We start from the raw sequence: 13,039 nt of genomic DNA on the forward strand, positions 1-13,039 counted from the left end.
TCTTTGTTGTTCATTGCTTTACTTGACCTCATGAGTCATATCTCAGCTTAAAACTAAAAGGTTACAAAACGTTTTCCCCTCTAGAACTGCCGCAGACAAACCACAGACCCTCTAAACTGTGCTGTCAGAGGAAGTAAGGTTTAAGTGCTGCAGTGGAACAACAACAATCTCACACCTTCGTGAGGCACAATGGGACAAACAGCTCTTCTGTGGCTCCTCCGTAAGTAACACGTGCTGTCTTGAAATCTTAATGTGTTTATTGAAGTAAATCTAATAATGAGTGGCACTGAGATAAAGCAAGATATATTTACTTTTACTTACTGACCAAGGTGGTTTAATAATGCACAGAGAAGTACACATGGCCAACTAAGGTCTTTTAACTAAGCTGTTTTCTGCTGATTTTAGAGGTTCGGGTTTCAAATTTTCTGTTCAGTGCTGCAGACAAACAGCAATGAACTGTGTCAAAGGGCATTTTCAGTTCTTCCTCCAAAGCACACAGCTCATACAAACTGACATTTGTTGTTCAAAGCAAAAAAAAAAAAATCACTAAAACATGATGAATCATTTTGTTTTCTCCTCAGTTCAGATGTTTCTGCTCTGTGACACAACAAATCAAGGTTAGTGAACTTATTCTGTGACCAACTAACATAAGGAACAATAAAGCAAGACCAAAAACCTTTAACTAACACAAGCTGAGCAAATCTAGAGCTAGAATAGAGAGATGGATTAGACTCAGATGTGTCTGCTATGGAGGTCAAGCTTTAATAAATGGTCCAGAGAAGTGAGCAAAATTGCTCTAAAATTCAGAAGATCCTTAGAAAAATGTGTGGTTCGGAAAGTGAAAATACAGCTCCTGTTCCTTATTAATAATATTAATGGTTTCAACCAGTCAAGATAACACTACAGTAGAAGAAGTTCCTCAGTTTGTCATATAAGTGTGAACACAGAGAACCCAAAGTTTCAAACTGAAAGAAGCCCCACGTCAAAATGCTATATGTCATACGGCGTGAACTGAAGAGCTACATCAAGACAACAGAATCTACATACCTATAGGTTTTTTTTTTAACAAATAGAATATTTGTTAAGGAAGAATAAATTTTTTACGTTATTGTTCAAAAATATAAATTCTCCCACAGCTCGTCTGACTGTGAGTCCCAGCAGCTCTCAATTTTTTAAAAAAGATTCTGTGTCTCTGAGCTGTGAGGAGGACGACAGCTCTGCTGGATGGACTCTGAGGAGAAACACAAGCACAAAAAAAAGGGCTCAGTGTGAGGAGTGGGGACAATTAACTGGTTCTTCCTGTACCATGAGCAGTATCGTCCTGTTGGACAGTGGAGTTTACTGGTGTGAGTCCAGAGAGGGTCCCATCAGTAACATGGTTAACCTGACAGTCACTGGTAAGCTGAGTGTGTGGAGTTAGTGTTGATGAAGCTGTGTGTAAATGGATGAAATGCTGTAGTTTGTCTCTGTGTTGAGGTGGATCAGTGATCCTGCAGAGTCCTGTCCTCCCTGTGATGGAGGGAGATGACGTCACTCTGCTCTGTAAAAACAAGACCACTCCCTCCAACCTCCCAGCTGCTTTCTATAAAGATGGCTCCCTCATCAGGAAGCAGCCTACAGGTCACATGACCATCCAGCATGTTTCCAGGTCTGATGAAGGCCTCTACAAGTGTGACATCAGCGGTCATGGAGAGTCTCCATCCAGCTGGATCACTGTCACAGGTGAGTCTTTTGATTATTTTGCAGATTTTAAACCCAGAGTGACTCAAACTGATTAGAAAGCCTGGTTTCTCTCTGTAATTGCAGGTTCCTCCACCTCTCCTCCTCCTCCATCAGCCTCCACTCACTCCCTCTCTTCCTCGTTTTCCTCTCCCCCTCCTCCATCACCTCAGAGATCCTCTACTCCTTTCTCTGTGATGGCGTATGTTCTCTCCATATTTGGGCTGCTGCTTGTTGTACTGGTTGTACTGGTGAGACGATGTGTTCAGAGGAAACCTGAAGGTGAGACACACATTACTTCTGTTAAATTGCCACAGAATGCACAGGAAATTTTGTTGTGTTTGTGAGAACCTTTGCATTTTAATTGAAAGTTAAATTAAGTTAGCAACTGTATACAATTCTAGACTTCACCATTTCACATGAATCATTATATATTTAAAATGTATACATTTAATAAATATACAAAAACATACGTTTTTGTTGTTTTCCTGTGTGTGAACTGTGATGCTACACATGAGACTTTGTGGTTGAAGAGTTTCAATGTGAAAAACGTGCTGCCGTCCAGTTTCCTGTTTTCTGACTTAAAAAAGAAAAGAAAAATCCTTTTACATGTTGTTACTATTTGTATTGATATAATATATTATTAGCTGATTTATAAATCTTAATGTTCCAAATGTTGGAATTGCAGCAGCATCAGTTCTGTTATGACTGAATTATTTGGTTTTGCAGATAGAGATCCTCCAGCAGCAGCCACCTACTCATCAGTGAGAAGAACAGCAGCAGACGACCAATATGGGTCAAAGAGGACTAAAGGTACAGAAAGTTTCCTGCTAGATTCATTTTAAGGCAGAGAGGCTCACCGGAAATCAGAACATTGAACACTAAAGCTCCAAATATCACTGATGTTGAAATAACTGTCGTTTTAAAGCTGCCATATCTGTCTAAATCAGAAGTGATTATAAGTAATAACACGGAAACACATTTCAACATTTTACTGGTGAACAGAAAAAATGCTGTAACACTTTCATGTGTGAACATTGATTCTCAGAATGAAGAGTTTATTGTGTTTGTATTGAAATTTGAATTAATAACATGTGAATGATTTGGAGGTTTGTGGATGTCATAACTGGAGCTGACCATCCTACAACACTGGTCTGTCTTTGAGGTTTGGAAGCTTCAAATCTTTTTTTCTGCATGTACAGTCAGGTCAGCTTTAGTAATAATAATAATAATAATGGATTGCATTTATACAGCGCTTTTCGGGGCCCTCAAAGCGTTGTACAATTCCACTATTCATTCACACACTGGTGGAGGCAAGCTACAGTTGTAGCCACAGCTGCCCTGGGGCAGACTGACAGAAGCGAGGCGGCCATATTGCGCCATCGGCCCCTCTGGCCATCATCAGTAGGCGGTAGGTGAAATGTCTTGCCCAAGGACACAACGACCGAGACTGTCGAGCCGGGGCTCGAACCGGCAACCTTCCGGTTACAAGACGAACTGCCAACTCTTTGGGCCACGATCGCCTTTGCATGATTTACAGGTCTATGGTACAGAGCTTAAAAAGCTAGTTAGCGCTTTGATATTTCTACAAATCCACAAGTTTTTCTTTGAAAAGTTTAATTAAGAACTATCGCTAGTGTACAACTGGAAAAATCCACTAAAATCTAAACTTATATTACTATATATACATGATAATAGACTCTTCATGATGCAACCAATTTATGTTAATGATAAAGTAGAACAGTCAGAGTGCTAGCTTATTGGGGGTAGCACCTTGAATTTAGCTGATTATTTTCCTGATTATCCAAAATAAAAATATAAGAACGCCAACGAAAACTAGGAAATAATGTCATAACTAGCCATAAATAATACATCAGCTTCTTACAGACCAATGTGTACATTAAAATCTGAAATGTAAAACTTTCTGTAAAAGACAGTCCTGTTAACATAATACCAACACCTTAAGTTTGTCCACTGGACTCATGGCGAGTGGAGACATTCGGTTTTCTGTGCAGCATTTGAACACAGAACAGTTCAGCTCTGTGATGATCAGATGATCAAAGCCTCTTACTTCATATTACTTGGATTTTTTGGTTTCACAGCTTAGCAACGGGTTTTCTTTACAAGCTGCAAAATGTGAGTGTTACATCGTCTTGACACGCGAGCAGCTCTGTGGTCATTAAGCTTCCTGTTTTGAGAGGTAAACTCAGCAGAGGTGCTAAAGTTGCTTCAGGTTGAAGGGAGGCCATGCCGTCTCCTCGTGTTTGCAGCCCTAAGTCATGAAAACTCAAATTTTATGTGATCCTAAATGATGAGTTTCATGTGAGTCATATGAGCTTCTCTTGTTTTGCAGAGAGCGATCCACCTGCAGTTTATTCATCAACAGCTGACGTCAGTTATGGAGAAATCGCCATCAGAACAAACGGCAGGCACAGAGGTACAGCTGCTCTACTTTGATACTGACTGAAAGAAGTGAGGTCACATGAAGGTGGTTATCAGCTCCACAAGTCAGATCAGTCTTACTGTAAGGTTTATATTGTGGATTGTCATTTGTGCTTAGAAATATATAACCATATATTCTTAGAATTATATAATCGATTGCATATTGATAGGATGACTGATCCTTAGCAGTCTCTGTGTGCCTCCCAGAGCACTCTGGCATGCACACGCATCTTAAGGTCATGAGAGAGACACACACACACACACACATACCTACACGACACACAGACAAGGTATTCTTTGTTCACATGTATGCCTGTGTAAGATGTCATATGTTAATGAACCTATGAATATTCATGTAACCACAATAAAGAGCAGTGCTACAAGGGAGCAGACGTGAGTGAGTGACTGGGGTTCGAGCGGAAGGAATGGCACTCGTCACTCGTCTCTCCCTCGTACACGAGCAACACAAAGAGCTCTGGTGACTTGCGTCTTGCTTTTGCCATATTAGTAGAATTGTCTCGTTCCAGTGATGGGTCTGTGCCAGACAAACCCATCACTAACCATAACAGAAGATGAATTATAATATTAGAAATATATGAAGAGGTTAAACACACGATATCTACAGCTGCTGGAGAGAGATCAGGGTCTGAGAGAAAAAGTGTTTTGTGTAAATATAGGTTTTTTTTAACCATTGTGTATCACTGTGAAAGTGGTGTAATCAGGTGTGAGTGATTATTAAGACTAGAATAATATTATTACAGGACAGAGAGGAGAGGTAGTTTGACTCCTGACATGGTAAATGGTCTGTATTTGTATAGCGCTTTTACTAGTCCCCTCTAGGGACCCCAAAGCGCTTTACACACCCAGTCATCCACCCATTCATGCACACATTCACACACTGGTGGAGGCAAGCTACAGTTGTAGCCACAGCTGCCCTGGGGCAGACTGACACATCTAAACTTTCTCTAATCTGTGTGTTTTTGTTCAGATCTTCCACCAGAGCCAGCGGTCATCTACTCCTCACTGAAGCTGAGCCATACACCTACACCACAGTGTGACCAGCCTGACCAGTGACATCCAGCTGGCTGCCAAACGCATCCCTGCTCTCCTCTCTATATTATATATTTAATCATATCCTGTGCATGTTTACAGTCTTACAGCTGCCATGGACCAATGATGGGAGTGAAGCAGTGAATGGTACAGACTCTAATAATGATCTGAAAACTTTTAAATTCAGTTATCATTTTCAAGTTGGAGATACCCAGTTGTTTTTCTTTTCTTTTGTTATCTTTATATATTCTTCTAATAAGTCTTCAGTCTGTCTTGTAAATATGTTGCAGTAATCCACTGCTGTGAAGACAGACATGAATGTCAGACTAGCCTTTCAACTTTTGTTCAGGTGGAGGTTTAACAGCAATTAAACCTCCACCTCTCAGCTGCTGTCTGTCTGTCTCTACTAATGGTATACCTGCCAATCGGCTCCCAAACAGCCAACCGTCGAGCTTTGCTGTAGGTGGTGGCACCATTATTTATTATCAGAACATTCAATGACCACAATCTGATGTGTGTTACCTTCAGCTGTGTTTAAACACAGGCTTATAAATCAGGCTTCTTATTAGTTATGTGCTGACTTACAAATAACTAAGAACGTGTTAGTAAAACTTCTTTAACAAAGACAAAGTTGTTTGTCTCTTGAAGCTCAGTCTGTTCACGTGAGACAGCAGAAACATAAAGACAGATTGTGAAACTTTTCATTCTTTTTTTCCACTGAGGAGTGAAAGTCAGTGTCATCGATGTTGGCTTTGTAATTCACTCAGGCCCGTATAGGTCTTGGATAGCAATGATGTTCGGTCAGCACACATGGGACTCTTAAATAAACATCTGTCTTCTGTACTGTCATTCTTCAACACAACAGCAAAGCAATGCAAACACAAGCTTACAAGTGTGTGCAGTTCAAAAACTTGTGGGCATGTGAATTTGGTCTGAAACAAATACAAAAGGTGTTGAATATAATCAACATCCAAGTCATAACTTATATTTAATTAACTGTCTAACAGTAAAACCAGAAGTCCAAATCAATATTTCTGTGTATGATCATCTTTAAGCATACATTTCATGCTCATCAAAGCAAACAGTACTTTATATTTAGCTGTGCTCAGTGTGTGGTGGTTTAATAATTCCAGTAAAATCTGATTGGCTGCTGTAGACAGACCAGAAAACGATCACAGCTGAAAATGGACGAGAGAAGAGCCAATCTGTTGGAGTAATAGCTGGTCTGGTAGTTCCTGCTGTGATTCTTGTTGCTGCTGTTGTTGTTTTTTGATCCATAGAAACCATAAAGCGTAAAATCAGGATTCATACCAACCTCCTGTTTAAATGCTTTTCCACCTGAGCTCTGAGTCTCCTACTGCTGCTCCAGTTACTCCAGTGTTTTCACTCGGGACAAACTGAAAATGATGACAGTAGTTATGATTATTGTGAAACGTCCAGATTTTCGGAAAAATCAGAATGAAGAGGGCAGAGGGAAAGTTTAAAGAGGAAGTTTGGGAGTCTTTTGTGTTCTTCACTCCACTTAACTGACCATTTTCTGTGAATAATACATCAAACACTGCCCGACTGTTATGGTGTTTAGCCCGATGCAGAACTTTTGCCTGATTTGTTCCCTGGTTTAATTCTTCTTCTTGGTTTGATTTTACTTCTTAAAAGTATCTTACTGTGAATATGATGCACTAACCCTCTGCTGTAAAGAACAAAAAGAATTAAAAAAAAATAGACTGTTGACTGTTTAACAGCAATTTATTTTTGCCTCTTTTCACAACAATCCTGCTGAATCAGCGCCAGATAACACACCGCAAACCCTCTTTGCTTTGCTTCAGGTCATCAGGTTATTCATTACCAGAGCAATTAGTGATAACAATCTGATTTGTGCTTACTTAAGCTTAAGAAGGCTTCCTCACAGCTATGTGCTGACTTCTAATAAACTCAGACATAAAACCTTTTTTAACCAGAATTTACAACAAAGATAAAAGCTGTTCAGCTCTTAAAGCTCAGTCTGTTCAGCGGTTCCCAAACTTTTTTTGCTGCCCCCCCACCTTTGTTTTACAAGAAAAATGCCCTACACTTTGGGAAGCTCTGCTCTAAGACAACAACATGGACGGTTCAGTACAAAGGGAAGTAGTTATAGTCTGCAGTGACTCTAAAGTCTGCTACACTCCACCAACCCTGGGTTGAACAAAGAACAGACAGCTTCCCTTTTAGCAGATACAATGTGTAAACTTATAAAGACTATGGCTGACTGAGAAGTCTCCTGTCCTCTCCTGTCTGCCTGGCTTACTTTCCACAGTCCAAACGACTCTGTCCTGTTTGTACCTCTCCCCCTATGACCGCCGGGGGGGGGGGGGGGGGGGGGGGGGGGGGTCCTGCCCCCCCCTGCCTCCTCTCATCATAAGTGTTAAAGAAAATGGATGTCATGTTTGTTCTGCTGGGACAAGCTGAAGATGGCATTTATACAAGGTTCTGATTAAAATCTGTAGAGTTTACCTGTGATTTACTGTAGGACTGTATACTCCTTGTAGAAAATCAAACAGCACCCAGTTTGATTCAGGTTATAGTCCCACCCCCTGTCTTGGCTGACGGAAGAAGTAACACGGACTTTCTTCCCTTCATTCATTCCAGCATTAGCTCTAGATGCTAGACGTTTAAGTAAAAATCTGAATTTAGCATTAGAATTAGCCGATTAAAAACAAATTTGGAACTTCATTTATAGAAAACGAAAAAAACCATCGCTGTGATCGGCGGATCTATGCTCAGGAATGGCTGTTTTGATAACTGCGTCACACTTGTGGATTTTGTTTTCTGTCTTCCTCCTGAAGTGTACTTCTGCAGGTGAGATGTGCTAATAATCCTTTAGATTATGTTGATCGAGTTCTTACTTAACTTCTTCGTTTGCTTTCTGCTCTTTTGTTGCTGCTTTCTGCTGCTTTTATAAGTGAGCACTTGACATATTTTACCTACATAACCAGCCAGGAGGTTACTGATTCATTCATTCATTTGCTGATCAGAGAATAAAAGTGATCACTTATTAGTGGTACATTCAAATAGTAATTCCTGTGAAGAGAACAGAAACTATCTTCGTGGCTGTTCTGTTCTCCTAAGCTTAAGGAAAAGAGCTTCAATGATTCCTTTTTTGCACAGTATAGCACAGGGTGAAAGCGAGTCATTAGAGCCATTAAAACGACCCCTGCTGGACATAGAATAGAATAAACCTTTATTATCCCACGAATGAGAAATTTGGGTGTCACACAGCTCTTATAGGAAGAGGAATATAAAATATAGAAGGAAGACACAAAGTGATCTTATATACACAAGCAACTGAAATTCATATGCACAGATAAAACTGTTCAGAGACATGTACACAAGCGTGGGGGGTTTATGGATGCTCCTGGTGAAATATACATTGTAAAACAAGCTGCGAATGAGTAGCAGCAATCAAAAATATATTATATGTCAGTTAAACAGGTGATGAGTAAGATAACCATGTTAAACTGTGTTACAGAGTAAGAGTGACCTGTAGTAGCGCTCCTTCCTACACTGTGGGTGTAAAAAGTCTACTGCTGAACGAGCTGCTTGTACAGTCTCATACAGTCAGTCTCGACTTAGACCCTTTTTATAGAGTGCATTTGTGTTTGTGGAACAGTCCAGTTTGCTATTGAGGTGAAAATCCAGGTATTTGTACTCCTCCATCGTTTCAGTGTCCAAACCCTGGTTGTTCACTGGTGTAATAGGGGGTGGCTTCTTACTGAAGTCAAACACCAGCTCCTTCGTCTTGCTGGCATTGATGCAAAGATGGTTCTGTTCACACACAGCTGACAAAGTCATTGATGACCCCCCCTGTACTCCAGTTCATTTACCTCCGACACGCGACCCACAATGGCGGTGTCGTCTGAGAACTTCATGAGCTATACTAAAACTTGCTGATGTCAGCATTGTTGTGGAAATGAAGTGTATTACATTCATTTGTTTCTGTGCATTTAAGAAGTCGAATAAAGTTATATTGAAAAAATAATTTGTTATTCTCCACAATAATTTTTTAATTGAACTGTTTTAGATAAACAGCACTAATTTACCATCTGCCATGATTGGAAAACACTGTCAAGAATAACATATGTTGTTCAGTTTATTAGGGGACGTATTAAGAATAGGAACTAGATGTAAAACTATGATATTAAGGAACATTTAATACTTGTGTGGTGGTTTGACCAGTGTGAACAGTTATCAGATCCCTTTAACGTCTTTGCTCAGTGTTATGTCCTCTTTCAGACACGACAATTGTCACAGCTGAGGCTGCACAGAATGTCACTCTGCCATGCCGAGCTCCAAACAACAACATCAGGGTTCTACAGTGGAGCAGAGATGGCCTGAAGGCAGAAGACATCTTTGTTTATCGGAACAACTTGGTTGATCCAGACAACCAGCATCAATCTTTTAAGGACCGGGTGGATCTGCAGGACAGACAGATGAAGGATGGAGACGCGTCTTTGATTCTGAAGAATGTGACGATTCATGATAATGGAACATACAAATGTCGTGTCTTCATGGAAGAAACACGCTTATGGAAAGTCAGCAGCATCTACCTGAGTGTTGTTGATCCTCCAGGTGAGTGAGTAGAGTTGAGTGTGTGTGTGATCAGAGGTGAAGCTGCTTCCTGCTTGTTGATGTTTGTTTGTAAAGATGTTGTTGATGAGACTTTGTAGAAAGCAGCTGGTCTGAGTGATGTGATCAGAGTGCAGTAGATAATGTCTGACAGCAGTTTGAAGAGGAAATGGATTCTGTTCTGTTCTTCACTCATCACCTACCTGACAGCTGACACCTCACACCTGTTTCTCACCTGCAGGTCAGCCAGGAGGACACACAGAGGATGGAGGAGAGACCAGCAAATTTGTTGGACTGAAAGTTGGTCTGGTAGTTCCCGCTGTGCTTCTTGTTGCTGCTGTTGCTGTTTTTTTGATCTACAGAAAACTTAACAAACAGAATCAGGATTCATACCAACCTCCTGTTGAAATGTACCACGTTTGAAACATCTCAGAGTTTTCCAACTGAGCTCTGGTGCGGAATGTGTGATTTCTGATTTTCAGAGATCCCCTCAAAGTCTAAATACATGGGGAGGGTTAATTAATGGCTAATTAAAATAAAATACTAATTAAAATGTAGAATGGCTAATTCTACATTCTACATTTTATAAATGTATAAAATGGCTAATTAAAATACATCACTTCTATTGTGCATCATATAATGGATCTATATTTTAGATAAAAGTGATGGTTTAGGATGCAATGCAGTGGTTGACAGTCTTAAAGCTCTGTTTCTTGTTTGGCATGGTGATGCATCTTTGACAATGCTACAGATGTGAAAAATACCTCCAAGTGACACACATGACCTTACGGTTGTAAGTATGTTGACTGTCATGAACAACTTTTTAAAATAATATTTATAACTTTTTAAACTTTACACAGTAAAAATCATTATTAAGAGTTATATGTGTCTTTACTGTGTAAAACTTTGCTAAAAAAAAGACTAATTTTGTTTTATGTAAACTGAAGTTAATGCAGCAGTGACTGGAAAATTCTACCACTCAGTACCACTTATGTCATAGTATTTTTCAAATTGGTTTATTTATTTCATTTATTTCATTCAGCAGGTACTTGAACTTCCTTCAGTGGGATCAGAAGTGTTACAAAAAACCTGTGTTGTAGATTTTATATTTGTGAAACTTTGTTTTTGTGTGTTTGTAAACCAACAATTTGTCAAAGTAATTTATGTTTTTTTTTCTTTGGCTTGAGTGTTTTACAAGACTGTGAAGCCATAAATCCTGTGATCTTTATAAAAATACTCTTGCTGTTTGTGCGTTTGTTTGTGTTTGTCTTTTTGTCAAGTCAGACATGAAACCCTGTCAGGTATCAGAGTAAAAATGCTGGTTTTGACTTATATTTAATTTATTTTGTCTGCCACCTCTCCTCCCAGGTGTCTTTTTTTTTTTTTTGCCCAGTTTTCTGGAGAAAAGTGTGCAAGGAAGAGGGGGGGGGGGGGGGGTATATGCTGATCTCATGCACTGTCTGTCTTAACCTGTTTTCGTTTTCTGTGAATGTTACATCAACCACTACCCGACTGTTATGGGGTTCAGCCTGGTGCAGAAGTGTCACCTCATTTGTTCCCTGGTTTAATTCTGTTATTTGTTTGATTTTAATCTCCCTGTGAATATAATGCACTAACCCACTGCTTTGAAGAACCAAAGGAATAAAAAAAAAAAACTGGACTGTTGACTGTTTAACGGAGATTTATTTTTGCATCATCTTACAGCAATCCTGCTGAACCATCGCCAAAGAACACACAGCAAACCCTCTGAGCTTTGCTTCAGGTTATCATGTTATTCATTATCAGACCAATATTTATTTATAAATTGTATTTGAACTCAGTAAAAGGCTTTTTCTCACTTACGTCCCTTTTCTAAACCAGAGGGCATATAGCACACGCTGGATGCTGAAACTTATCACACTGTGATGTTTGTTATCAGAGAATCAGACTGCACAAACCCCTCCTCCAGTGTGTCTAAGGCCCACTGAAGAGCTCAGAAAGGACACAAGGAGAGAGGAGTCAAGGAAACAGTCTCAACAGAATGAGACATCAGCGTCTCAGAGCTTCATTTAAACTGTTGTAATTAAATAACATTAAATTACAACTACAATATAAATAGTTTCAGCCCAGCTTGTGTTTCATGTTCTGGGCCACTTTAATTAGATAAATAACATGAGTCAATGTGGTAGACAGCAGAGAAACTCGAATCTTCACACGCAGAAATGGTGAAGTCTGATCAACTATAAGAATGGAAAAAAAAACAAACCATGGATTGAAAATGAAACCTCACAGTTTCGAGTTACTCTTTTTTAATCTAGAGGTTAAAAAAAACAACTCTGACCTCGAGAACGATTGATGTTCAGGTAACAGGGAGGAGGATGGAGGAGATAAGGAGGCACAAATTAGAAAGAGTCCTCAGTTTTCCCACCCCTGTGCAGCAAGAGCCAATCAAACAGAAGCAGGAAACATATTCGATTTACTGGAACACTGAGACATGGCAGTAATGCTGCTGCTGCTGCTGCTGCTGCTTTAATCTTGATCACCGGATAATGCTATTGGCTCGTTTGTAGCCACGAGGAAAAATAAAGAAGCTTTTTTTTTTCAGATTGAAGTGTCAATGAAATCAGGGATCCTTGTTGAGCGTTAGTGTGTGAATGGGTGGATGACTGCATATGTAAAGCGCTTTGGGGTCCTTAGGGACTATTAAAAGCGCTATATAAATACAGACCATTTACCATTAGTGACAGCTGTCTGTTTTTAGATTTTTCTGTCTCTGTGTTCAGCAGCAGAAGATTCAGACTTCAGCCTTAGAAAGATCTCAGACATTTGAATCTGCAGTTCAGCAGGAGGATGATGTGAATCTCCACTCTGTTGTTCATATCTTCTGTAAAAAAAAAAAAAACAACAACAAAAAAAGCAGCAACGACAACAAGCACAGAAGAAAGTGTCAGTTTCAGTCCAACAGATCCATCCTCCTTCTCTTACACACTAATCTAATAATCACAAATTTCTATTAAATACTTCTAATTGTATGCACTATTATACTACTGTATTTAGGTGTAAAAGACAGCTAAGAATACTTCATGGTAGCATCAGCCTATGGGCTAGGGACCCTAGCTGAATTTGTTAAGGGTAAGTATGAAACTGTGGGAACCTTATATGAATTATGTTAGAAAGACAGGAATCTGAATGCAGGAAATTTGTGTTAACTGAGTGTGTGTGGTTCTATATGTTTAATAAAAAAAAG

The 13,039-nt window shown here is 39.6% G+C and overlaps 3 protein-coding genes across 4 annotated transcripts in view; 2 read left to right on the forward strand and 1 right to left on the reverse strand.

The window, feature by feature from the left end:
* Window positions 1-96: 96 nt before the first annotated feature.
* Window positions 97-6,906, forward strand: LOC147334257 (uncharacterized). Its single transcript, XM_086286584.1, has 8 exons — window positions 97-220; window positions 582-617; window positions 1,137-1,397; window positions 1,477-1,722; window positions 1,807-2,001; window positions 2,449-2,532; window positions 4,073-4,156; window positions 5,150-6,906. The coding sequence occupies exons 1-8, from the start codon at window positions 190-192 to the stop codon at window positions 5,233-5,235; spliced, it is 1,023 nt and encodes a 340-aa protein (XP_086142710.1). The 5' UTR covers window positions 97-189; the 3' UTR covers window positions 5,236-6,906.
* An 890-nt stretch (window positions 6,907-7,796) lies between these two features.
* On the forward strand, window positions 7,797-11,060 carry LOC147334258 (butyrophilin subfamily 2 member A1-like). 2 transcript variants are annotated; one of them, XM_086286741.1, is made up of 3 exons: window positions 7,797-8,046; window positions 9,463-9,816; window positions 10,055-11,060. In XM_086286741.1, the coding sequence occupies exons 1-3, from the start codon at window positions 7,974-7,976 to the stop codon at window positions 10,234-10,236; spliced, it is 609 nt and encodes a 202-aa protein (XP_086142867.1). In that variant the 5' UTR covers window positions 7,797-7,973; the 3' UTR covers window positions 10,237-11,060. The 2 variants fall into 2 exon arrangements, with proteins under 2 accessions (XP_086142867.1, XP_086142868.1); XM_086286742.1 differs by having other exon boundaries at window positions 9,481-9,816.
* Window positions 11,061-12,120: 1,060 nt separating this feature from the next.
* The window catches only part of LOC147334259 (cell surface A33 antigen-like), a 46,083-nt gene continuing 45,164 nt past the window's right edge, over window positions 12,121-13,039 (reverse strand). The window contains exon 4 of the mRNA XM_086285904.1: window positions 12,121-12,653. Within this exon, the coding sequence (XP_086142030.1) occupies window positions 12,550-12,653 (104 nt within the window). The 3' untranslated portion in view covers window positions 12,121-12,549. The remainder of the gene's footprint in view (window positions 12,654-13,039) is intronic.

The sequence above is a fragment of the Aulonocara sp. 'chitande type north' Nkhata Bay genome, linkage group LG3 (assembly GCF_057382095.1).
Source record: "Aulonocara sp. 'chitande type north' Nkhata Bay isolate Kocher_YH1m ecotype deep benthic linkage group LG3, A_spYH_male_GT1.1, whole genome shotgun sequence".
NCBI classification, from domain to species: domain Eukaryota; kingdom Metazoa; phylum Chordata; class Actinopteri; order Cichliformes; family Cichlidae; genus Aulonocara; species Aulonocara sp. 'chitande type north' Nkhata Bay.

Coding starts and splice junctions, on each gene's coding strand:
- LOC147334258 (XM_086286741.1), top strand. CDS start 7,974: ATGGCTGTTTTGATAACTGCGTCACACTTGTGGATTTTGTTTTCTGTC. Junction 8,047..9,462: donor CCTGAAGTGTACTTCTGCAG/GTGAGATGTGCT, acceptor GTCTTTGCTCAG/TGTTATGTCCTCTTTCAGAC. Junction 9,817..10,054: donor GAGTGTTGTTGATCCTCCAG/GTGAGTGAGTAG, acceptor TCTCACCTGCAG/GTCAGCCAGGAGGACACACA.
- LOC147334257 (XM_086286584.1), top strand. CDS start 190: ATGGGACAAACAGCTCTTCTGTGGCTCCTCC. Junction 2,002..2,448: donor TGTTCAGAGGAAACCTGAAG/GTGAGACACACA, acceptor TTGGTTTTGCAG/ATAGAGATCCTCCAGCAGCA. Junction 4,157..5,149: donor AACAAACGGCAGGCACAGAG/GTACAGCTGCTC, acceptor GTTTTTGTTCAG/ATCTTCCACCAGAGCCAGCG.